Below are 23,228 nucleotides of genomic sequence, written 5' to 3'. Positions count from 1 at the left end.
GGGGGCATTCCTGGGAATCCCTCTCCCCAAATGTCCTTCAGATCCAGCTGGGGTCACTCCCACTTTGGGGCAAGCCCCGAGATGGGAAGGAGAGGCCTCCTTCAGCCCTTGCCCAGGAGGGGCAGGAGCAAGCAGCTGAGACTATACAAAGAAAGAGAAGAGGAAGAGGCTGCATCCTGCGGGCCGAGGGCCTGGGACGCAGGCAGGGGACAACCAAGCAGGGGCCCAGCGGCCTGTGGGCCTGTAGATAAATGGGAAGTGGAAGACTCCGGCCAGAGTCCTTCCTGTTCCTTGGAGATGTTCTTCGGAATGACAGCAGGGGACATTTTGGAGGCTGCCTGAGCACCCCCTGGAGCCACAGAGCCTGCCTGTCCAGCTGCCAGGCCTCACGCACGTGAGTCCACGTCACTGTCCCGGCGAGGCATCTGGCCCAGACTGCTTCACTTTTGGAAAAGTAGTCCTAGTTTTCTGTACTGCGGAGAACCAGCTGAGCTTCAGGAATTTTGAGATAATGGTGGCAACAGTATCACCCCTTCGGAGGACCTGGATGGCTTCCTCCCTGGATTCCAGGGCAGGATGAGGGGTGCAGACACTACCCGGACGGAGGGGGCACTCCAGCCCCAGAAAGCCCAGGCTGGAAGGAGAGGCCGCCCACCCACCCCCTGCCTGTGCCGGCCTGTGCCAAGGTGGGCCATGAGCCCAGCTGCCAGCAGGAGGACAGTGAGGCCCAGGATGGCAACGAGCCCTGGCCAGTCCCCAAGGGCTCTGTGGCAAGGAGTAGCCTCTTTAGTCCTGGCCCATACACAAGCCACCTGGGTGTGGGCATCAGCAAAGGCCACTTGTAGGCAGGCCCAGTACCCTGTGGCCTGAAGGAGCCGGGTAATGTTGTAGCTGTGGGTGCCCCTGGGCAGGCGGGCCAGAGCAGTGGTCCCCTGGCCCCGGAGGGAGGAGGCACTGGACCAGGTTAGGTTGGTAGAAACTGTGTTGTGTGGGGGGACCCAAGATAGAAGGATGTGGTAGGGGTGTGTCTCTTGCACCCGGAGCTCCAGCCCCTGTCCCTCGTCCCTGCCTGGCTGGAGAGGAGCTCGGCCAACTACCACACTGACTGTCTTAGTGTCAGCCCCCACCAGGTTCTGGGCCACGCAGGTATACAGCCCTGCATCCTCCACCGTCACCCTCCGCAGCTCCAGGGTCCCCTCAGGGTATACCCGGTACTGCCTGCCTACATAGGCAGATGTCAGCCGCACTCCGGCTGGAGTGACCCAGTAGATCTCGGGGTCCGGTTCAGCTAGTGCCCGGCAGTGCAGTACCAGGGTCTCTCCGCTGGCCACCTGCAGGCTGGGAGGGAAGCTGCGGGGGGAGATGAGGGGCAGGCAGTGTTCTGTCATCTCCCGGAAGGGCACCTCGCGGACGGGGAGGCGCTGGAGGTCCGGAGGCTCTGCACACAGGGTAGACTGTGGCTCAATGAAGCGGACGCGGGTGCCGGTGGCGTTGGCCCAGCGGATGACGCAGTCACAGCGAATGGGGTTGCCGTGGAGACCCACCTCCTGCAGGTTGGGCAGGGACTCCACGGTCTGTTGGTGCAAGGCACTGAGAGCGTTGTTGTTGAGCATGAGGGTCTCCATTTGGGGCAGGTGGCGGAAGGCGCGGGGGTGGATGAAGGACAGCCGCGGGTTGTTGGTGATGTCTAGCTTGGTCAGCTCCGGGAGGTTAACCAGGGCGAACTTGTCGATGGAGACCAGCTCCTCCATGTTGTTCAGCCCCAGCTCCTTGAGGTGCAGCATGTTGGCAAAGTCCCCTGGCCCCACCCGCTGCAGTGGGTTCTTGTTCAAGTCCAGGAACTTGAGCCCAGGAACCTGCTCCAGGGCCCGCCTGGGCACCCGGGCCAGCCGGTTGTCGTAGAAGGAGAGGCTCTCCAGGCTTTGCAGCCCCTCCAGGGCGTAGTCGGAAATTTCCCTCAGACTCATGCCTGCCAGCACCAGGCTGCGCAGGTTGGCCAGGGGCCGGAAGTTCATGTCCACGATGGCATCCACCTTGTTGCCGCCAATCATGAGGATCTCCAAGTTGGGCAGCATCTCGAACCAGCGGCTGTCGATAGCCCTCAGCAGGTTGGAGTTGAGGTGCAGCCGCAGCAGGTTGCTGAGGCCTGCGAAGGCCCTGGGCGCGATGCGGTAGAGCTGGTTGTGGTTGAGATAGAGCTCCTGCAGGCCGGTCAGCCCGGCAAAGCTGTGGTCCTCCAGCCGGGCCAGCTGGTTCTCTTCCAGGTGCAGGCTCAGCAGCTGGGGCAGGGCCCGGAAGTCACAGTCGCAGGTGTCCGTGAAGCTGTTCTGCGACAGGTCCAGCTCGGTGAGGTTGGCCAGGTAGGCGAGCTCGCTCCGCTCCACGCGCACGATGCCGTTGCTCTGCAGCAGCAAGGTCTGCGTCCCCTCGGGGAGCGCCGGTGGCACCGCCGTCAGGAACAGGTCATTGCAGTCCACGGTGGTGGCCTCGCGGTAGGATGAGCGCGGCGTATACCAGGGCCGGATCTGGCAGGCACACTGAGGGGGGCAAGGCACGTGCCAGGGTACCACGGGCACAGCGGCAGTGGCGCCAGCCACCCAAGCTAGCAAGACGGGGGCCACAAGGAGCCTCATGATGGAGCTGGGGGTCAGGGGACCAAGCACGAGAACCGAGTCCTGCTCGTGCGTTATTCAGGTTGAGGGTCAGCAGCCCTGCCAGGGCCTGGGGAGCCACCGTCCCAGGACGGTCATTCTCTGCAGGGGCGGGCGGACATCACTTCAGGCCCTGCCGGGTGTGGCTTCTCATCCTGGTGTGCCAGGGCTGGGCCTGCTCCCTCATTGCCATGGATGGGAGGTCCTGGAAGGAGAGGATGCAGAGGTTAGGCGGTGTCAGGGAAGCTCTTGGCCCTCCTCCCAGGCCACCCCCTTCCACACAAGAAGCCCACGGAGGGCAGAGGGACTGGCCCGGGTTGGAGCCAGGCCTCTTGGGTTCTGTCCTACAGTCCCTACAGCTTTAGTGTTCTTTTCTACCACCTGGATGGAGAGCGAGTGACTGTTGGTCCTCAGGGCAGAGCCCTGGGATAACTCAGGAAGGTGTGTGTGTGTGTGTGTGTGTGTGTGTGTGTGTGTGTGTGTGTTCCCTGTGTGTGTATGGGAGAGCAGGAGAGTGGAAGGGCTGGAATTATTGCCATCTTTGGAGTCCTTCTGATCCCTGAGGGATGTGGAATAGAGTCTCTAGCCTTTCTTACCATTTCCTCCTTCCCTTCTTAGCTCACCAGATAAATGGAAGATAAATAGTTTCCAGACATCCCCCTTGGTGATGTAGGTGGGAAGGGAGTGGTAGGAACAAGCCCAGTTTCTAAAATCTGGGACAGGCTCCCCAGACTCTGTAGTTGACGGACATTAGCCTCCAACTGTACATCTATACAGCTGGGGAAGCAGGGTGGTCCTGCCTGGGATCTGCCTAGGGTCTCAGGATGGGGGTCTGCTTTGGTTTTTGGCAGTCTGGAGGCCTGGGCTTCTCCTTTCCCGACAGCCTGGCAGAGCTGCCCAGGAGAAGGCAGTGGGGATCAGTACCCTGCACCTGTGCTCCTCAGCCCTGCTGGCAAGACCTGTGACCTGGCCACTTCTGGCTTTTCTCATTGCCACCTGCTCACCCACTGTGCACAAACCTTCTGGGTCAAAGTCACCCTGATATGCCGCCTATTCTTCTGTCTCCTCCTCATTGTCTCCCAGACAAGTCTACTTGTTCTCCAAGATTAAGTTCAGTTACCTCCTGCAGAGAGCTTCTCCTAACCCTCCATCCCCGGGGCCTGAAGGGCTGGCTCTGGGCTCTGACAGTGGCTGGGTTCCCTGCCCTCACAGCCCTGACCACATCATATGCAGAGCTTCCTTCAACTAGAGACCTGTCTTGCATGTCACTTGCACAAGACAGGTGCTCAGTGAGCATTATTGTAAGACTCAAGCTCTGGCCCCAGGGCCACCTCTCCCAGAGCCTGGTCCTCCCGGCATCTGGAATCCAGGCCACTGCTGTTTCTTCCCTCCTGGGTGCTGGTAACCAACCCAGGTTCTCTCTGGGGCCCCAGGGCCAGGCTGTGCTGCCCTGAAGGCAGATCCAACCTTGGCCTAGAACCAAAGGTAGAAACAAAAACAGGCCAGACATCATGTTCCCGTCTCAGGCCTGCCTGACTCCTGAGTAGATTTTCAGGTATTAGGGACACGCACAGACCTTTACTGAGCACCTACCAACTGGCTAGGACTCTTCAGAGACTTTCAGCATCTCATTTCATTTAACCCTCATAACTTGCCTACGAGGTAAGCACTGATACCCACAGTTTGTAGATGAAAAAGCTGAGGTCCAGAGGAGGTCAAAGGCCTTGGTTCAAGTCACGTGGTTGCTAAGTAGCAAAAGACAGGAAACAGCTGGGCCTGGTGGTTCACACTTGCAATCCCAGTGCTTGAGAGGTTGAGACAGGTGGATTGCAGGTTCTTGGCCAGCCTCAGCTACTTAGGTTCTCTGCAACTTACTGAGACCCTGTTTCAAAGTACTAAAAAATAGGGCTGGGAGTGTAGCTCAGAGGTAGAATGCCTCTGAGTTCAATCCGTAGTACCACAGGGGGAAAAAAAAAAGAGGGAACCAAGCCCAGTCTACACTTCATTTCTCTGTCACCAGGACCACCCCAGCCTTCCCTGGGCCCCCGGAGGCCTGGGGTGCACTGGCTGCTGCAAGTGCAGGCTGGTGTTCCTGTTCCCAGGGTGAGAAGCCCTTACTAGGGAGCACAGAAGCCCAGAGCTGTGCCACCTAACTCCAGCCAGGTGCCTCTCAGTTACCTGGAGGGTCTCTCTGCCGCCTCATCCCGATTCCAGGATGTTAGGGAGGGAGCAGTTGGCGGCTGGGTACCCTTCCCTGTACAAGAGAGCAGCGCGCCTGTTTACATCTGACGACTTCCCACTTCCCTCAGCAGCTATTTCTGAAGGTGGAAAAAAACAAGCGTGACTTGAAAGGCACTGAGGTTTGCGTAGGGGTGTGTGTGCGCTGGCATGTAAAATCTGGGGTAGACAAACACACGAGCATGTGCACACATGCCTGCATATGTGTGTGAGGGGATGCCTGGGGAACCAGCTGCCGGGTCCAGAGGGGGATTTGTGGTGTACAGTGTGGGTGGAAAGGAAGCAGGGACAAGCTGAGTCCAGAGAGGTCCCTGTCAAGGAATTGGATCTAAGGCCAGTGGTCCTGCCACAGTTACATACCAGAGGCCACCAGTTCTTGTCGAGACCTGGCAGGAGAGAGCAGATCTACCTGAAAATAGATCACAACTCAAAACTTGGCTCTGCCACTCATTTCTCTGGGAAAAACCTACTTGACTTTTCCCAGCATCCATTTCCTGATGTAGAAGACTGTCATTAGAATCAAATGAGTGGAGTGTGTTGCACACAGAAAGAGCTTGATAAATGTTAGCTTCCTCCTACCTCTGGGCCACCTTCCAGCATGGGAGGCTTTCCTAGTGATAGAACTTCTTCGGGGACAATAGAATTTTGGACTTGGGGGCTTAACAAGGCCCCGCTAGCTTACTCAAGAGGGGCCTGACATTGCTCTGGGTGGGGTTGGGGTGGCGGCTGTGAGCTGAAACAGGTAACACGATCACATCTCTAAAGAGTGCCATGTTGGGTGGTGAGGCAGGACCAAAACCACAAAAGGATTAAGACAGTTCTCCAGTAGACGGAGGGTGAGGGCTGAGTGGGCAGAGAAAGCTCTTGGGCTGCGGCCCCCAGCGTGTCCCTGATCTTTGGATGCCACCTGAGCCCCTGGCTTCTTTCTCCTACTCCAGCACCTTTGTTCTAAGTGCAGAGTCAGTGCTCAACTGCACACAGGGTTCAAGAAACCATTTGAAACCTAAAAAGCCCCACTGCAAGCAGCTCCCTCCTCCTGGCCTCTTCTGGCTGAGTGAGGTGGGACATGAACCTAGGGCTGTGCAGAGCTGATGACTTGAGTTCACGCTTCCCCTCTGACCCCCAAGTCATGGCAAAGACCAGGCCAGTCTTGGCCCTCACTGCTGAGCGTGGAACCCCTTCCAGGATGGAGCTCAGAGCTGCCCACCCTTCTGCCACCCCATCCACGCTGACTTGTATGTGGCCCACGCATGCAGGCTGATTAGCAATTCCTATCGGGAGCTGCAGAGGAAGCTAATTGTCTTTCATCTGTAATCTCCTGGGTGATCAGGAGTTCAGACCATCACGTGTACATTTCCCCACTGGTGTGCAAGCACCTTGTGGCAGGAGCCCTGTCTTACATGATTTTGTGTCCCCAGAGCACCAAGTGTAGGACTGAGCACATAGAGGGTACTTGTGAGTGGATGGAAATAATGAGACAGGTAGAACACATGTACGTTGTTTTTAATCCTTCTATCAATCCCATGTGTAGGCAAAGAAGAGATTAGTTTCATTTTTCCCCAGGAGACAGCTAAAGGTCAGAAAGGTTAAGTGACTTGGCAGAGGGGTACGGCTTCTATGTGGCGGGGCCAGGACTTAAACCCAGGGTCTTTTGACTCTGAGACCTGCCCCAGCAGCCCAGTCAATGTGGATCAATGCCCACTCTACAGAAGAAGAGTGCTGAGCTGGCTCAGGACACCTGCCTCAGTTGCACATTCCTTCAGAGCTGGACCTGGGTCCTTAGCAAATCTCCCTGACTCCTTCCTTGACTCCTGGCTACAGTAGCTCCCTGCAGCCAGTGCAGGGAAGGACCCTGTTTCTGTGAGTGTGGGCAGACTTGGAACCACAGGGACAAATGGCCAAATCCTGCACACAGACCTTGGCCTGCCTTCTGACTGCAGTGAGTGCTGACCAGCAGACAGAAAGCTCAGGCCACGGTGCGGTGGGGGAGCAGGGCCAGCTGCCCACTCCAAAGGAAGGGCTGGCTGTACACACCTACATGGACCGCCTTCTCCAGGGAGCATCTTGGATTTAGCAGGAAGGGTGGTGTTGATTCCTTACAGCCTGTATTAAACCAAGCCCCTTGGCATAGCTCTAAAGGAAGAGTTTTGGAGACACTGGTGTCAGGAGCGGGAGCTGCTTTCTCTGCCCCTGGCCCTGCCCCCTGCACAGCCCAGGCTCCTGCCTGGCATGGAGATGGAGGTGGTTGGTGCATGTCAATGCTTCCCCTTTCCCTCCCTTCTCACTCCTCCCCTCTGCATGCTCCACCTAGCCCCTGGAGCCAAGGGTGCAGGGGGAGGATCACAGTGATCGATTGCCTGGCCTCGGCTGCCTTGGTGCCAGGTCCCCCTGAGCTGCCGAGACAGATGGGCAGCGTAATTGAGTGTAGCATTGATAAACTCCGGCCTCCTCCGCAGCAGATAAGCACTGGGTGGGAGGGCTGCAGTGGGAGGGGCAGCCAGCCCTGCGCCTGCACACCTGGCCCCCAGCTCCTCCCTGGAGGGGAGCGGCCCCTCACTCCCAACTTTCATTTAATCACACACAACCAGGACCTCGGAGCTGGAGGAGACCTCTGCGTTTATCTAGTCTCCCAGAGTCTGAATTCCATAAATAACTTATGTGAAGGAGGAGTGGCAGAGGGGAAGGGCCTGGGCTCTGCCATCAGAGTTTGGGGCTGGCTCTGCTACTCAAGAGCTGTGTGACCTTGGGCAAGGGACTTAACCTTTGCTAGGAAACAGGGAACTGCTGTGAGAAGACAGGATGTAAGGTAAATAAAGTGGCTGTGGGCGCCTTTGTTCCCCCCCAGCAAGGGCCTCTCACTCCATCTTCTCATCTCTTACCGTTTGTCATACTTTTATGTAATAATAAAATAATAATACACACAGCAGAGGACACGCAGGTCACCACCACTGAGTTTGATTAATTTCTATGTGTAGATACCAGTGCAACCAGCACTCCGATCAAGATACTCCCCACATTCTGTCCCTGACCCATCAGTATGTGGCCCTCAGCTGTCCTGACTTCCCTCACCATCGAGCAATTTTGTCTTTCAATTCCCCTTCCTCTAGTGTCACAAGTTGAGACCAGGGTCTTTGGAATGAGCTGACTCTAGCATTCGGGAACTCTGAATCTACTGAATTTGTTCTCTGACTTGAGAGTAGGCCGTAGCTTCTCATGGTCTCTTGTGTGACCCGTGGTTTCCAGAAAGAGAGACAGCCTACTTTCTCATTCTCCAGCTCCCATATCAAGAAACTGCTTTACGCCTCAGGGCCCCAGCTCTGACTGGCTGAACTCCTTAGGGCCTGGTCCTGTATGTGCTGTGCCACCTTGGGGCAGGAAGACAGCCTGGTGTCCTCCTGGCCCCCAGGTACCAAAGTCGTCTCATCACAGAGTTCTGGGGCACTGGGCAAGGGGACAAACTGGTGGCTGGGAAGGAGAGGCACAGCCCTGCGCTCCTAACCGTCCTCAGACCTCTCCACATGGTAGCGTCAGGTCCAACCTGTCCCAAAGTCAGTATCTCCTCCCACTAAACCTCCTCTTGGGAAGTTGAGACAGGAGGATGGAAGGTTCGTGGCCAGCCTTGGCTACTTAGTGAGACCCTCTGTAACTTAGTGAGATCCTATTTCAGAATAAAGAATAAAAGACCATGCTGGGGGTGTAGCTCAGAGATAGAATGTCCCTGGGTAAAAGCTCCAGTTCTGAAATAAATAAATAAAACAAGATGGTCCAAAAAAAAAAAATACAATAGAATAGAAAAGCTCAGAGTGTGTTGTATGTAGCCAGACCAAGCACTGTTTTGAGAAGTCCCACCCCCTTCTTGTGGGGATTGAACCTGGGACATTCTACCTCTGAGCTACACCTGTACCCATTTTATTTTTTATTTTGAAACAGGGTCTCACAAAGTTGCTGAGGCTCTCGGTAACTTGCCCATGCTGGCCTTGAACCTGCGATCCTCCTGTCTCAGCCCCGTTTAGTTTCCCCCCTTTTACATGCATGTACAGGCACACATACTTGTACAGGGACATGATGTACAATGCATGCTTTGTCCTGGGCCATTGCTTAAAAGGCATAAAATCATTATTTCCTGAACACCTCATTTGGTAGATGAGTCCCTTCAACTGTATGAGGTCACTGAAGTGACGATATAAAGCCTTAGGCAAAAGTGATATTTCCCAGGGCTTCTATGTGCCAGGATTTCTGTTTGTTCACCACTTTATATATCTCATCCCGTCCTCCCAATAACCCTGTCAAGGGCTGCTTTTTAGATGAGAAACTTAAGCTCAGGGAAGCGAAGGCCCCACAGCTAGTACACTAGGACCAGGGATGGACTCCATAGGGCTCATTCACCATGCCAGAGCTCACCTGACCTCCCAGGGTAGCATGGTGGGGAGGTGAAGGGTCTCGCCTGGGCAAAAGGTCAGGTTTTCTTTGTCCAGCCTTGTCCTCCCCTTCGATCTGGAATGGCAAGGGCCAGGGTTCTAGTAAAAGCCCTTTCTGGGCCTGGGCAGGAAGAGATTTGTCACCAGGCAGGAATCTCAATGCTGCCAGGTCTCCTGGCTGGACCAAGCAGAGAGTGTGAGAGCCTGGTGGTTGGAAGGAAGCCTGCCTCGTTATTTCTTAATTAGGATGGACGGCGCCAGTAGGTAGCACACAGTCAAAGCACCCAAACAGGCTTCCAGGGCCTGGTCAGCGCCTCCGTGCCCTGCCAGGGCTTTGCACCACGGTCCTCAGGGAAGCTTTCTCTAATCCCTGGCACCCCTCTCCTGGGCTCCCATGGTGCCTATTGTCCCTCTACCAGAGCCTGGTGTTTAGTTTTCCTGAAGTCTATGAGCTCCTTGGGAGCTGTATGTGCTCCAAGCTGCCAGCTCTTCTGACAGGCTGGCACATAGTAGGAACTCAGAGGACATCCAGAGAAGGAGGAGCCAGGCAAGGCAAGGTGGAGAGCAGGGGCTGCTTGACTCAGAGCTCAGAAGCCCAGAAGGACCAACAGCTTCAGAGGTGGGCCGCATCCAGGCGGACCCTCTGCCTCCCTCTTGCCAGCAGGAAGGAGACCCACACCATCTCTAAGCCTGTCTTCCCTGGGCACAGACCCCAGATCCCCTTCCCTGGTTCTGGCACCTCCATGGCCACTCTAGCCCTTCCTGGCCACTAGGCACTGGGTGAAGAAGGCACTTTTCTCTGAGCCAAGTTTCTGCCTCTAGATTTGACTTGATCCCATGCTGATCTCTCATGGTCTTCTCCGGAATTCTGTCCACCCCACCAGCCAGAGGGGGAGGGAGGCAAAAAGATGCGCTCAGGCTAGTGGTTAAGACGGGGCCACAGGGCCTATAGTGCTTGCCTAGTATATATATATATATATATATATATATATATATATATATATATAGGCACGAGAGTCCTGTCGTGCACATCTTCACTTTGATTCAGCGTCTGAGGATGGAGAGAGGCCTGCCTTACAAAGGGAATCTAAAGAAGTCATCTATAAAGTGCCTGGCTTTCAGCTGAGCTTCTTTGTTTTTATCCACATCAGTCTGTCACAGACAAAGGCTCCTGTATTATTTTGTCATAGGTGATCAGGGATCCTCTTCCGAGGACCTTTCCAGAAGTATCTAGAGAATCTTCCCGCGTGTGCGTCACAAACAGCACTCCTGAGAAGCTGGGTGTGGCGGCGCACAGGCCTGTGATCCTCATAGCTGGGAGGTTGACACAGGAGGATTGCAGGTTCACAGCCAGCTTTGGCAACTTATCGAGGAGGCCCTCTATAACTTGGTGAGATTCTGATTCAAGATAAAAAATAAATAGGGATGGGGGTACAGTTCAGAGCAGAATGCCCCTGGGCTCCATTCCCCACTACAACACACACTCAGAGCACTCCTGGGGTCTCCGATGGGGTGGGGTTCTCGGGCAGTCCTCAGGTCAGCTCTAGGAGTCACTACACGCATAGGTCACTGATGTCTAATACTTTGCTCAGCAGGTAAATGACTTGACTTGGCTGCAGCTGCTCCTGGCTGAAGCAACAGGGCCTTGTTCCCTGCAAGGGCCAAGAGGCTGCCAGCATAGACCTCTAAAGCCCAGCTTGATGGCCTCCACAAACGGCCCTCCTTGACCATAGCAGCCAGTCGCTCCCAGCTGCGGACCCATGAGCTTCTCTAGCTGCCCTTCCTCAGGTCAGGTGGGGGTGCTAGGCAGACTCTGCACCTCTCTTTAAAGGCTCCCTCCCATAGCTGGGGTCCCAAGATGCCCCTTTAGCCACAATGGGTCCTTGGGAACTAGAAGCAAGGGCCAAGAAAAGAGAAGATGACTTTATAGAGGTGCAAAGCACGCTCTTTCCTGTCCTTTGGATGTGTGGGGTTCTGGCCCAGAAGTCTCTGAGCTGGGGACTTCCTCTCTGTTTCTTTTTCTTTTTTTTTTTTTTTTCTTTTTGGTGGTACTGGGGTTCCTGGAAGCCCTTCTACCTCCGGGCTACACTTCCAGACCTATTTTATGCTTTTTTATTTTATTTTTGAAAACAGGGTCTCTTAAACCAGCGCGGCTGGCTTCGAACCTGCGCGATCTTCCTGTCTCCGCCTCCCAAGCGCAGGGATTACAAGCGTGCACCACCACGCCCGGCCTTCCTCCCTGTTTCTAAAGCTTCACTTTATACCGCACCTCATGGCCTAGCCCCTGACCACCAGCACCCCTGTCCATCAATCAGTCCCTTGCTGTCTCCAACCCCCTAAGCACCCACATCCAGCAGGATGCTCGACTTCTCTCTGTGGCTCCCACTCATAGACTGGGCACGGGGAGGGATGCCAGTGCAGCTCGTGAGGGGGCTCGGGTCTCTCTCCTCCCGGTGCCGGGTGCAGGGGAGGGACCCTCGGGGACGGCGGGCGGGGTGGGCCCCATACTCAGCCCAGGGAGGCAGAGCAAATGGGGAGCAGGCCAGTTAACCACGGAGAAAGGCCGAAGCCCTTCTAACGGAAAAGGAAAATGAAATCAGAATGAAAATTGATGAGGCGGAGAGAAAAGGAGGCTCGTTTCATCAGCAGGTTTGCCAGATGAAGCTCAGAGATAAATCATGCAGCGGAAGGAGCCTTGGTCTCGCGCAGGACGCTGCCTTCCCCTCTGCCAGCTGTCTCAGGCAGGCCACGAGATAAATGGCTGCAGCTGAGGCCAGGGGTGTTTTTTTTTTTTTTTTTTCTCTTTCTTCCCCTAACTGCAGTGAGAACGGCCCGTCAGTCTTCCCACCTCTACTAGGGCCCCCCTGGCCGTTTCCTCACCCTCTCCCTCTCCTAAGTCCGTCCCCGAACTTGCAGGCCTCTCCCTTGCACGGGAGCCCACTCGGCTCCCTCCCAACATCTCCACCTCTCACCCAGTTTCTCCAGAGGCAGAGCAGATGCTGAGGAGGGCAGGCATGGGACCTGTTGGGAGTGGACACCGCACAGGATGAGGCTGGGGACAGACTTAGGATCGTGGCTTCTTTCTTCCCTAGGCCTTGGACTCCTCATTTGTAAAGTGAGGGCTTTGAGCTAGAGTGGTAGTTCTCAAATTGTGGTCCCCATCCCAGCAGTATCAGCAGCTCCAGGAGACTTGTCAGAACTGCAGATTTGGGGGGCCCACCCTGGCCCCTGGGATCAGAGACTCTGAAGACGGGGCCTAGCCACCTATGTTTGAACAGGTCCTCCAGGTGATTCTGATAAATGCTTGATGATCTCTAAGGCTCAACTCTATAAACCGTGGCACCTAGACATGCCCAAGAGAAAAAAATGTGTATAAAGGGCTCATTGTTGCTGTCCTGACAGACTCATGCATTCCAGAAACCCTCTCCCTTCCTCTGTCCTGGCCAAAAGGAAACTATTCAGTGAGCATTAACAGAGCCCTGATGAATTATGAAGAAGGCAGGTGGGGATTCACAAATTAGAAAGGAAAAAACATAGTAAGAACTCCTATAGTCTAAAAGTTGTCACAGAGCAAAGATAGCAGGGCTCAACTTAGGGTAGGGAACCCTGGGTAGAAAGTTTGTCAATTATGCAGAGAAATTTTGCTAAAAAAAAAAAATCCTATTGAATTGTGCACAAGATATGGATGAATTTGATGGTATGCAGATTTTACTTCAATAAAGTTGCTTCAAAAAACTCACGGGAAGTAGTGTTGCTTGGATCAGCCAGGTCTGTGGCTGCATGGATGGTAGAAGGCTTTCTACACTCACAGGAGGCACTAGGAGCAAAGGCCATGGGTGGGAGGTGAATTCCAAGGAGTGAGTGATTCCCTGTAGGTCCTGAGGCTGTGAGCGATGTGGGGAAGGGGCCCCTGCAGCAGGCCAGAACCAGAATGGTCTGGATATGATGCCACACGCAGAGGGCAGCCACCATGGGCGGATGAGGCAAGATTCACCATAGCCTCTGCGCAATTAATCCACGAGGACCAGATGCACCTTGCGATTGAAATGCTTCCATATCCACCATCCTATGTTGCTGTGGTGTGAACGTATGCCCCCATATTTATGTGCTGGAAATTTAATCCCCAACACTCCAGTATTGAGAGGCAGGGTCTTGGGGGGAACGTACTGAGATCAAGAAGGCTTTGTCCCCCTAGATGGACTAAGGCCATTATGAAAGAGCCTCTTAGGAAGGGAGTTTGCTCCTCTCTGCCTGCCTGCCTTCTGCTCTGCAAGGACACAACATTCTTGCCCTCTGGAGGATGCAGCGTACAAGGTGCCATCTTGGAAGCAGGCAGCTCTCCGCCCAGATGTTGGTGCCTTGACCTGGACTTCCTGGCCTCCAGAACTATGAAATATACATTTTTGTCTTTTATAGATTACCAGTCTGTGGTATTCTCTTAGAGCAGTATGAATAAGACATATTTAATTCTCAGATACCATTATCTTCATTTTTTTTGTGGTACTGGGGATGGAACCCAGAGGCATTCTATGTCTGAGCTACACCTCCAGCCTGCTTTTCTAGTCTTTATTTTGAAACAAGGTCTTACTAAGGTGTAGAGATCTCACTAAGTAGCTGAGGCTGTCCTATGATCCTCCTGTCTCCGCCTCCCAAGTACTGCCAAGTACTGCCAAGCATGCGCTACCACGCCCAGCTCAATATCCCCATTTTAATGAAGAGAGTATTAAGGGACTTGCCTAAAATAACTCAGAAAACCAGTGATAGGGGCCAAGGCTTCTAAGTCCAGTCCTTATTTTTCCATGGGAGGGCAGAAATAATGGTAGCCATGGAGAGAGTCTGATTGTGAGCCAGGCATCGGGCTAGGTGCTCGACTAGTGACAGCACTGTGTGCTCGATAACGCTACGATGTAGGGGTGCCCAGCTCGTTGACAGCACTGTGTGCTCGATAACGCTACGATGTAGGGGTGCCCAGCTCGTTGACAGCACTGTGTGCTCGATAACGCTACGATGTAGGGGTGCCCAGCTCGTTGATGAGAGAGGGCAGCTATCTTGCCCAAGATTATTCATCTGGTAAAGCCAGGTCTTGTCTTACTGGTGCCAAAGCCTGTGTTCTAAATCCTGCCCCCTTACTTTCTCCAGCCCCCTCCGCCTAGTCTCTTTCTTCTTCCTCAAGCCTAGAATGGAAGGGTGGTAGTGATTTCTAGTTGACGGTGTTTTCTGTGTGTGATCTTGGACGTGGGTCCCAGGGCCTCGTGTATGCTAGACAAGTGCTCTCCCGCTGAGCTACATCCAAGCCTGGCTTTCTCTTAATCAAGCTCCCTTGGGTCTGAGCCAGCCTGAGAAAGACCTGGTCCCTGGCCTATGCTCAGTGGCCCTTCTTCAAGGGAAGGCAGGCCTGTACCAACAGGGCATAAGCTCTCTCTCCTTCATGCCCTCCAAGTCCAGAGTGTGCTCTGGGGAACCAGTGCTTCCCAGAGCTCCAAGCCTGGTGGAAGGAAATGCTTCTCTCTGTGATCAATAACAGGCATAATTCAGTGACTGCAGCAAGTACAAAGGAGTGTAGGTTAAATCAATATTTAGAATCTTCAAAATTAAACTAATTAAGAGCAAGCTTTAATGATTTTTACTGTCTGGAATAAAAAAGACAAAAAGCCCACCTATATTTCATGATTCTACTTTCGTAGCTTGCAGTAATTGGGAAGAGCAGAAAATGAAAAGTGCTCTCAGCCGCCCCACATTCTGCATTGCAGGAGAGGGAGCTCCTCGTCCCTGGTATTAGAAGACAGGAGGAGGAAATTGATGGGATAAAGCACAGCGTGCAGACAGCACAGGGTGAAAGGCCATGGCTTGAGAGCTAGGGACCATTGCGGGTTGAACTGTGTCCCTCCAAAATAGGTGCTGAAGCTACTCCCTGCTACCTGTGAATGTGACCTTATTAGAAAGTAGGGTCTGTGTAATCAAATGAAGATGTGGTCATTAAGGAAGACCCTAATCTAATGTGATTAATGTTTCTATAAGAGGGAGAAAATGCCAGGAGAAGACAGACACACAGGGAGAGGGCCATGTGCAGCAGAGATAGACTGGAGTCTGCAGCTGCGAGTCAAGGAGCGCCGTGACGTCACCAGCAGCAGCTAGCAGCGGCCATGAAGGATTGTCCCTGCATCTATCTGAGGGACGTTGGCCCGACAGACACCTTGGGCTTGGGTTCCAGCCTCCAGAACTGTGAGACAATGTGTTTCTGTTGTTTTAAGGCACTCAGTTTGTGGTCCTGCATTATGGTGGAAGGTCCCTAGGAAGGGAGTACACTCTGCCACCTACCAACTGTGTAAGCTTGGGCAAAATGCTCAGCCTTCACGGCCCTCGGGTTTCACCTCTGAAAACTGGAGATAAGACTAGTACTGCTGTCTTTTCTACAGAGATGTTCAGATCAACTGAAAACAAGAGTGTGAATCTGTGTTGTGAGCTCTGAGTGCCATGCAAATACCACCCAGGCTCAGGGCTCAGTGGAAAAGGTCTGGGAAGAGACTCAGGAGCCATCCGTCAGAAGAGCAGGGAGTGTCCTGCCTGCTTTCAGGACCTGTCTAGAGATCCGATTGGCTTGCTGGAGTGAGTTTTCTTTGTGTTGTTAGAGATATTATATACATGAGAGGTGTTTTTATTGTCCTTTTCAACAGGAGTCTTTGCTGCCCACTTGACTCTAGTTTTCTGTAAAATTAATGGGCTGGACAACACTATTTTAAAAATATTCTCCAGCATCATATTCTCTGTCTCTCTCTCTCCAGAATATATATATATATATATATATATATATATATATATATATATATTACATATATATTTATTTATTTATTTATTTGTAGTATCTCAGCAAGCACCAACCTTGTTCTCATTTTTTTTTTTTTTTTTTTTTTGCAGTACTGGGGATTGAACCCAGGGGCATTCTATTCAGAGCTACACCCCCAGCCCTATTTTTTAGTCCTTTTATTTTTGAAACAGGCAGGGTCTTACTGAGTTGCCTCACTAAATAACTGAGGCTGTCCACGAACTGTGATCCTCCAAGTCTCTGCCTCCCGAATGCTGGGATTACAAGTGTGCACCACCATGCCGGGCTCATTCTTTATTTTGAAGCAGACTCTCACTGATTGCAAAGGGCCTCACTAAGTAGCTGAGACTGGTCGTGAACCCGGATCCCCCTGTCTCGGCCTCCTGAATGCTGGGATTACATGACACCACGCCCTTCTTAAACCTGTCTCTGCAGCCCAGTGCGATGCAGGGGTGCCAGCAAAGCCCTGCAGAGTAAAGTCAGAAGAGCTCTGGGCCTTTGCTCATCTCTGTCCCCTGTCGCTGGGTTCCCAGGGGAACCAGGGAAGTTTCCTTTATCCTTCCTGGAGCTTACTAGCCATGGAGGGAATAGAAAACCATAAAGCAGCAAATAAAATCTCTTTCCATCATGAGGTGCATCCCAAGCCCTGGTGTTCATCCTAAATAAATGTTCCTAGTGATCCACTGTACTTAACATTGGGGCTTTGTCTTCAAATGCAGAGGTACAGGGCAGCTGAGCATAGAGCTGCTGCCCCTCTGCAGGAGACTCTTCTTGGTCTTTAGCTTGGTCTTTAGGTCAGAAGGTTCTCAGGCAGTCTCTTGGAATTTCAGAAAAGGCTTCACCTTAAAGCACTGGGGGTCCCAACTTGGAGGGAACCAATCTTTTAGCCATGAGACAACCAACATTCTTCCCAGGCAGGTATCACTGGAGCAAGTGAGCATCTGTTGGCACCTAACTCTCCCTGGGATGTGCAGCACTGCCACGTCATCACGACAGCCTCCGTCATCTCCTCACCACAACACCACCACCTGAGAGTCAAGCCACACCATCCCCATAGCCAGCCGGCCCTCTGCAAATGCCACCCACCCATCACCGCCATATGCAGTGTCCTCGGCTGTAACCGGCAGCATCCTCTGCTCGCTGCCATCACACGTCACCATGGAGACCCCCTACTGCCAGCAGCATCTCCATCTACTGCCCCAATCCTGCTCCTTGTAAGAACATGTGCATGACCTCACAGCTGTGACATGTACAGAATCTGAAACAGATACCGATTCTGCCACTGGAAAATATACTTGAGACAATGAAACCCCAATAATGCTAACGAGAGAATAGATGGATTCATGTGTACACAGAGGTACACACTAGGAGAAGCTTGACCATGAACATGGGGTCCACACATGTAGTGCGCCCGGGGAAGGGAAGTGGTATTGGAAAGGTAAGCAGGGGACATGCCAAGAGGTGGCCAGGAGAGTCCTGCATCCTGCCTGGGGAACAGATCTCTGTGCCTGTCAGCTCTGGCTGCAGCATAGGATCATCTGGGGATCTTTTTACTTATTTACTTAGTTATTTTCTGTAGTTCTGGGGATTGAACTCTGGGCATTCTACCTCTGCGCTACACTGGGAATTTTTTAAAAAAAATACTGATGTCTATATCCCACTCTAGACCAATTAACTTAATCTCGAGGGGCAGGATTAAGGCATAGTACTGAAAACAACTTTCCAGGATTTCTTTGTATGTAAACTTTACGTCAAAAGAAATGTAAATAAAGATTGAACCCCAATAGCTGTTAATTCTGAAGTATTTAGGGAGAAGTGTATGGATATCTGCAATTTACTTTGAAATGTGCCAAAAATAAAATGGACTGATGGATGGTTAGGGGAAATAGAGAGAGGCATGAAAATAACTATAGTGAAGGTTAATGGCAGAATCTAGGTGGTGGATATATGGTTGCTCACTGTAAAATCCCTTTAACTTCACTGTTGGAAAATTTCCATAATACACTATGGGGGGAGGGAATCCCTGACTCTGGCTTTACTGTAAAACCAGGACTGAGAACCACTGCCTCTGATGGAAAAATCCATAGGCAAGTGAGTTTCTCTCTCCTCTCCCCCCATGTGTGAAAGAATAAATCCCAGTTCTCATCAAACCCATCAGACTCCGGCCCAGCCTTCCCAACCCTTCCAAGTCGCACACACAGACAAGTGTGTTTGTGCAGCACCTCAGGGGAGGCGGCAGAGCTGCTCGCAGCAGGAGGGAGTGCTGTGGGAGACACCTGGCTGCCTGGGCCCACAGGCTACCCTGCATGAGGCGGCGGTGCTGGAACCCTCAGAGCCAGACCAGGTGGCCGGCTTTGCTATGTACAGACACCTCCAAATCTCCCATTTTTAAAGCCCCGGCTCAGCATTCTTAGCAAGAATAAAATCTCCTAGGGAAGGCAGCCCAGAGTCTGACTGCTGCGGCTTGGGTGGTGTGGGGTGGGGGGGCGGGATGAGGGGCTGGTGAGAGGATGCAGGAGGGCTGCCCCCTCTCTGCCTGCTCTCCCGGCCTCCTGCTGGGAACGCCATGGCAACGCGGTGCTCTTTAAACACAGGGTTTGAGCTGCCATTGCAAAGCAGCATTAGGCAATTTAATTAAGGAGCTGGCAGTAGACAAACTTTGTGAGTTAGAAGGCATTTTATTAAATCCCATTGTATTATGCGGCTCAGTTCCCGCAGGAGCTATGGAACTGGGAGAAGGCAGGGGAGAATTTGCTGGGGGTTTCTTTTCCCTTCCTTGCTTTTTTTGGTCTCCCTCCTGCTCCAGGAAGCGTGATTGCTGCTCCTGCAGCTGAAGGCCCACGGGCAGTAGTCAGGGGACTACATTCCCCAGCAGGGATCCTCAGTGTTGCTGTTCAGAGCGCTGCCAGGCACCTGATCTCAGGGCGGGCTCCAAGCCCGGCTTCAGTGTTCACAGCCGCAAAGCTGACGTTCCGTGCATGAGGTAATGCATTATCACACTGAACCCCAAACCCTGGGGCAGGAGCTACTAGAATTCCCATTTTACAGGTAAGGAAACAGAGGCATACAGAGGTTAAATAACTTGCCCCAAGTCTTGTGAGCATTATGTAGCAGAGAAGCCAGTCCAGGTTGCCAGGAGGCCATGCAGAGACTGGGCCACATCGCAGCTAGGCCCCCCATTCTTGCCATCGGGGGCCGCTTCCCGTGTGGGCCTCAGCACAGTCTCTGCACAGCTGTGGGGAGGCCCACAGGGTTCCAGCAGTCATCCAAGGCCAGAGGTACCTTGGCCTCCCCAAGTGGTCAGCCTGGCTGACCAAAGCCGTACATCCCAGGGCCAAGCCTGGCTGGGTAAAGGGAAACGCCTTTTCCTCTGCAAGCATCCACTGAGCCCCAGCCGGTGCACGGCCTCCAGAGAGGAGGAAGGAAAGGCACCTGCAGTCTCTGCCTGCACAGAGCACTTCCTCTTTGGCTCAGTTTCCTCTGCTCTGAAATGGGTGCACAGAGAGTGATCTATGCCTTCTCTAGCCGGAATGGATGCGATTAGATAATGAATGTCCCTAAGGGCTTGTTCTCTGCCAGGCACTTGCTGTTAATTATCTTTTTAAACCCCTCACTCATATTATTTACAACACGCAGATGAGGTTACGAGAAGTCATGCCTCTTGCCAGACATCATGCTGCTAAAGAGGGGTAAGAGCCAGGGCTCTTAATAATCATTATACATGTATATATGTGCTTATGTAGACATCTCCACATCTGCACATATGAACCCATGCATACATATAATTATATTAACAATAGCTTTGAGATATAATTCATATATTATAAATTCAGTCATATTACATATTATTTCATAGCCAGATCTGCCACTGTCTCAGTCCATTTGGACTGCTATAATGAAATGCCACGTATCAGGTAATTTATACACCGCGGAACTTACTCCTCACGGTTCAGGGGTCTGGAAGTCCAAGATAAGATGTCTAAGGATCCGGGAGTGGATGGGGGCCTGCTTCCTGGCTCACGGAGGGCTGCCTTCCCGGGTATCCCCACTGGTGGAGGGCGAGGCAGCCCTCTGGGGCCTCTTCTACGGGGCTCTAAGCCCATTCATGGATGCGCCACTCTCAAACCTAATCACCGTAGAGGCCTCACCTCCTGATACCATCCCCTTGGGGGCTAGGCTTCAATATGTGAAATTTTTGGGTCGTGCAGGGGTGGGGGGAGATAAATACTCAGAATATAGAGCAGCCACCAGACTTAGGCATGTATATTACTTGGTGGGAAGGAGCAGGCTCCCTGTGCCTGAGGCTCATTCTCGGGCGGGAGGACGAGGCTGGGCCCGCCACGCTGCTCCTCCCAAGCAGCTGTGAGCTCTGTGTCCCTGGCCTCCGCCTTCCCCCGTCCTCGACCCTCCTGTCTCTTCTCCGCCCTTGCCCATCCTTGCCCCTAATCCAGCTCCGCCTTCTCCCATCCCCAAGACCCAAGGCTTCCACCTGGTTCTGGGTCTCCTGTACCTGTCCACCCTCCCTCGCCCCGCCTGGCAGAGATTAAGCAAAGCCGTGGGCACCAGGCAGCCCCTTTGAGAAGTCCCTAAGTGGGGAGTCATGTGTGCAGGGCAGAGGGAAGCCAGATGGCTGCCTGGAGGGACACCGAGTCGACAGCACCACCGTGCAGGCTCCCCAGGAGACAGCGTCGTTTGAAGGATTTGGTAGTAAGAGACCTGGTCTGGGTGGAAATCTAGGTGTTCTAGTTCTGGCTCTACCACTTACCACCTATGGCACAATCTCACCGAACCCCAATTTCCTATCTGTGGAATGGGGGCAAGAATATCTGCCTTCAGTGTAATAGGTACCATTGACTGAAGAATTACTATGTGCTGGGCCCTTGGGGCCTCACATAGAGCTTTTAAAAATATCTAATCTACACAACACCCCAAGAGTGATAATATTATATTTACTGCTGGGGAAATGAAGGCTCAGAGAGGTTAAGCAACTTACTCAAGGTCACAGAGCTAGTACACATAGAAGCCACAATTCAGGTGCAGCACTTTGTGATACTGAAGACTGCACTTTTCCATCTGCCTGGTTGCGAGGAGGCCCACAGAATACGGTGTGTGAAAGTGCTTGTAAGCAGAACTAAGCCGTACCCCATACCTTCACACGGTTCTGCTATTTAGCTCAGCTGGATTTCTCCTGGTGAGACAGGAATAAGAACCAAGCCCATTCTCTAGTGCCGCAGGGGCTGTGCACTCTCCTCCCTGCCGGAGAAGCTTGGGCTGCACATGCGGGTGAGCGTGTGTGTTTGTGTTGGGGGGGCAGCGGGCAGAGGGGCACAGTGCCCGACCAGGTGACCCAGCTCGGAGGGAGCAGATCGGAGGCTGTGCTTGCTTGATGATGCCAGCTTGCTTTCCCAGGGAATTAACAGCGGGACCATTTTCCCGTAATAATGATAAAAACACTAATAATGTTCATGGCCATCGAGAGCTCCAGGGCCTTGCTCCCCAAACCTCACAGCTCAGCTCTGGGCAGATTTGAATCAGCTGACTTTACTGCTGCAGCGCAGGGACTGGGAAGCCTTAGGTATTGCCAGATTTCCTGTCTTCTCCAGTTGGAGGACAGGTGTCCTGCACACGGGACTGGCCTGCCCCAGGAGCTGCCCTTTGGGGGTAGCTGCTACAGCTGGGAAACAACTTGAGGTACCTTGTTCTTGGCATTCCATCACCCCTCACTCATGTTCTGGGTCTATCTTGTGGCCAGGAGTAGAGGGGAGGGCGAGAGAATGGGAGGGCGTCGGTTCTCTGGCCAATCTGCAAACAGCCCCCTCTCCCCCATCCATACTCTTGGTGTTCCCCACATGGCCGGCTCTGCACAGAAAGGACTGCTCCTGCTTCTGCAGCCAGTGGGGACCCTGTCCTGCAGGGCCAGTCCCTGCAGGGGACAGCTGATGGCTTTCTCTGGTCCCAGCCAGGAGTCATTACACACCAAATGTCTAGTTTAAACAAGTGATTAGGCAGCTGTATTACAAGTGCCCGTGCTTCCCACCAGGGAGAGACAGGAACTTCCCCCAAAGGAGACCGCAGTCTCTTGCAGCCATGGGCTCTCCCCTGCAAAGTATTTTCTGCTGAAACTTACCTAAGGTGGGCGCCCAAGGGTTCCATAAGCCAGCGCACTGAGGGCTCGGAACTGGACAGATTTTCAGACAGAGTCAATTCTTTATTGCTCAGGCAGCCCACCCACATTGTGATGGACATGAAGGACCGGAGCAATTTAAGTAGATAATCCAACTCCCTCACTGTGGCTGGTGGCTTCGGTCTCCCCATCGAGGCTGCTGCCAATGCACTCTTGCAAAACAACAGCTAGGCCTGAGTGTCATTTCTGTTACTTTCTCCACAGCTTCAGGGTAGGGAAGGGATCAGAGGTGAGATTGTCAGAAACTATATTCATTATAAGTTTATCCTACCGGTGTCTCCAGAGAGAAAACCCTTTTAGCCTCTTGAGTCCCCAGCTGAACTGAAGAGTGTCTGGGAATTACCTGAAATTGTATGGAAACTTGTCTGTGTGTGGGTACAGGTGAATTTTTCTAGAGAGAATGTCTATTGGCTTTTTTTTGGGGGGGGGGCACAGGGGATTGAGCTCAGTACATTCTACTTCCAAGCTACACCTGCAGCCCTTCTTATTTTGAAACGAGGTCTTAACTAAGTTGCGGAGGTTGGCCTCACTAAGTTGCTAAGGCTGGCTTTGAACCTGTGATCCTCCTGTCTTAGCCTGCCAAGCACTGGGATTACAGACGCGCACCACCAGGCCTGTCATGCCCACAGCTGGGATCAGATTCTTGGTGAAGCCTCTGCCACTCCATCTTCCCCACGTTTAGGCCTTCCTTGATTCTGAAGATGATGGGTTGGGCTCCTGCCAAGGAGATGAAGAATCTCTGCCCGGCTCTCCAGCTCCCTTACACTGAGTTTCTCGGGGCAGGGCTGGGCACCTTCTTCCTGCCATCCCTTTCTCACGTGGTCATCTTTCAGAGGTCAGGGGTGAATTTCGAGGCCTAACTTCCACCTGCTTGAGGAGCCAGGACAAGTGCAGGGGTGCTGCTGAAGCAGAGT

At 53.0% G+C, this 23,228-nt stretch overlaps 1 protein-coding gene across 1 annotated transcript; it reads right to left on the bottom strand.

Moving 5' to 3' along the window:
- Nucleotides 1–494: 494 nt before the first annotated feature.
- LRRN2 (leucine rich repeat neuronal 2) lies at nt 495–2,633 on the bottom strand (the record flags this gene model as incomplete). Its single annotated transcript, XM_080699532.1, has 1 exon — nt 495–2,633. The coding sequence occupies one exon, from the start codon at nt 2,631–2,633 to the stop codon at nt 495–497; it is 2,139 nt and encodes a 712-aa protein (XP_080555658.1).
- Between the last annotated feature and the right edge of the window lie 20,595 nt (nt 2,634–23,228).

Source organism: Muscardinus avellanarius (assembly GCF_963383645.1).
Source record: "Muscardinus avellanarius genome assembly, chromosome: 7".
NCBI classification, from domain to species: domain Eukaryota; kingdom Metazoa; phylum Chordata; class Mammalia; order Rodentia; family Gliridae; genus Muscardinus; species Muscardinus avellanarius.
The sequence above is the reverse complement of the archived record's forward strand: the minus strand, read 5'-3'. Positions and strand labels throughout refer to the sequence as shown.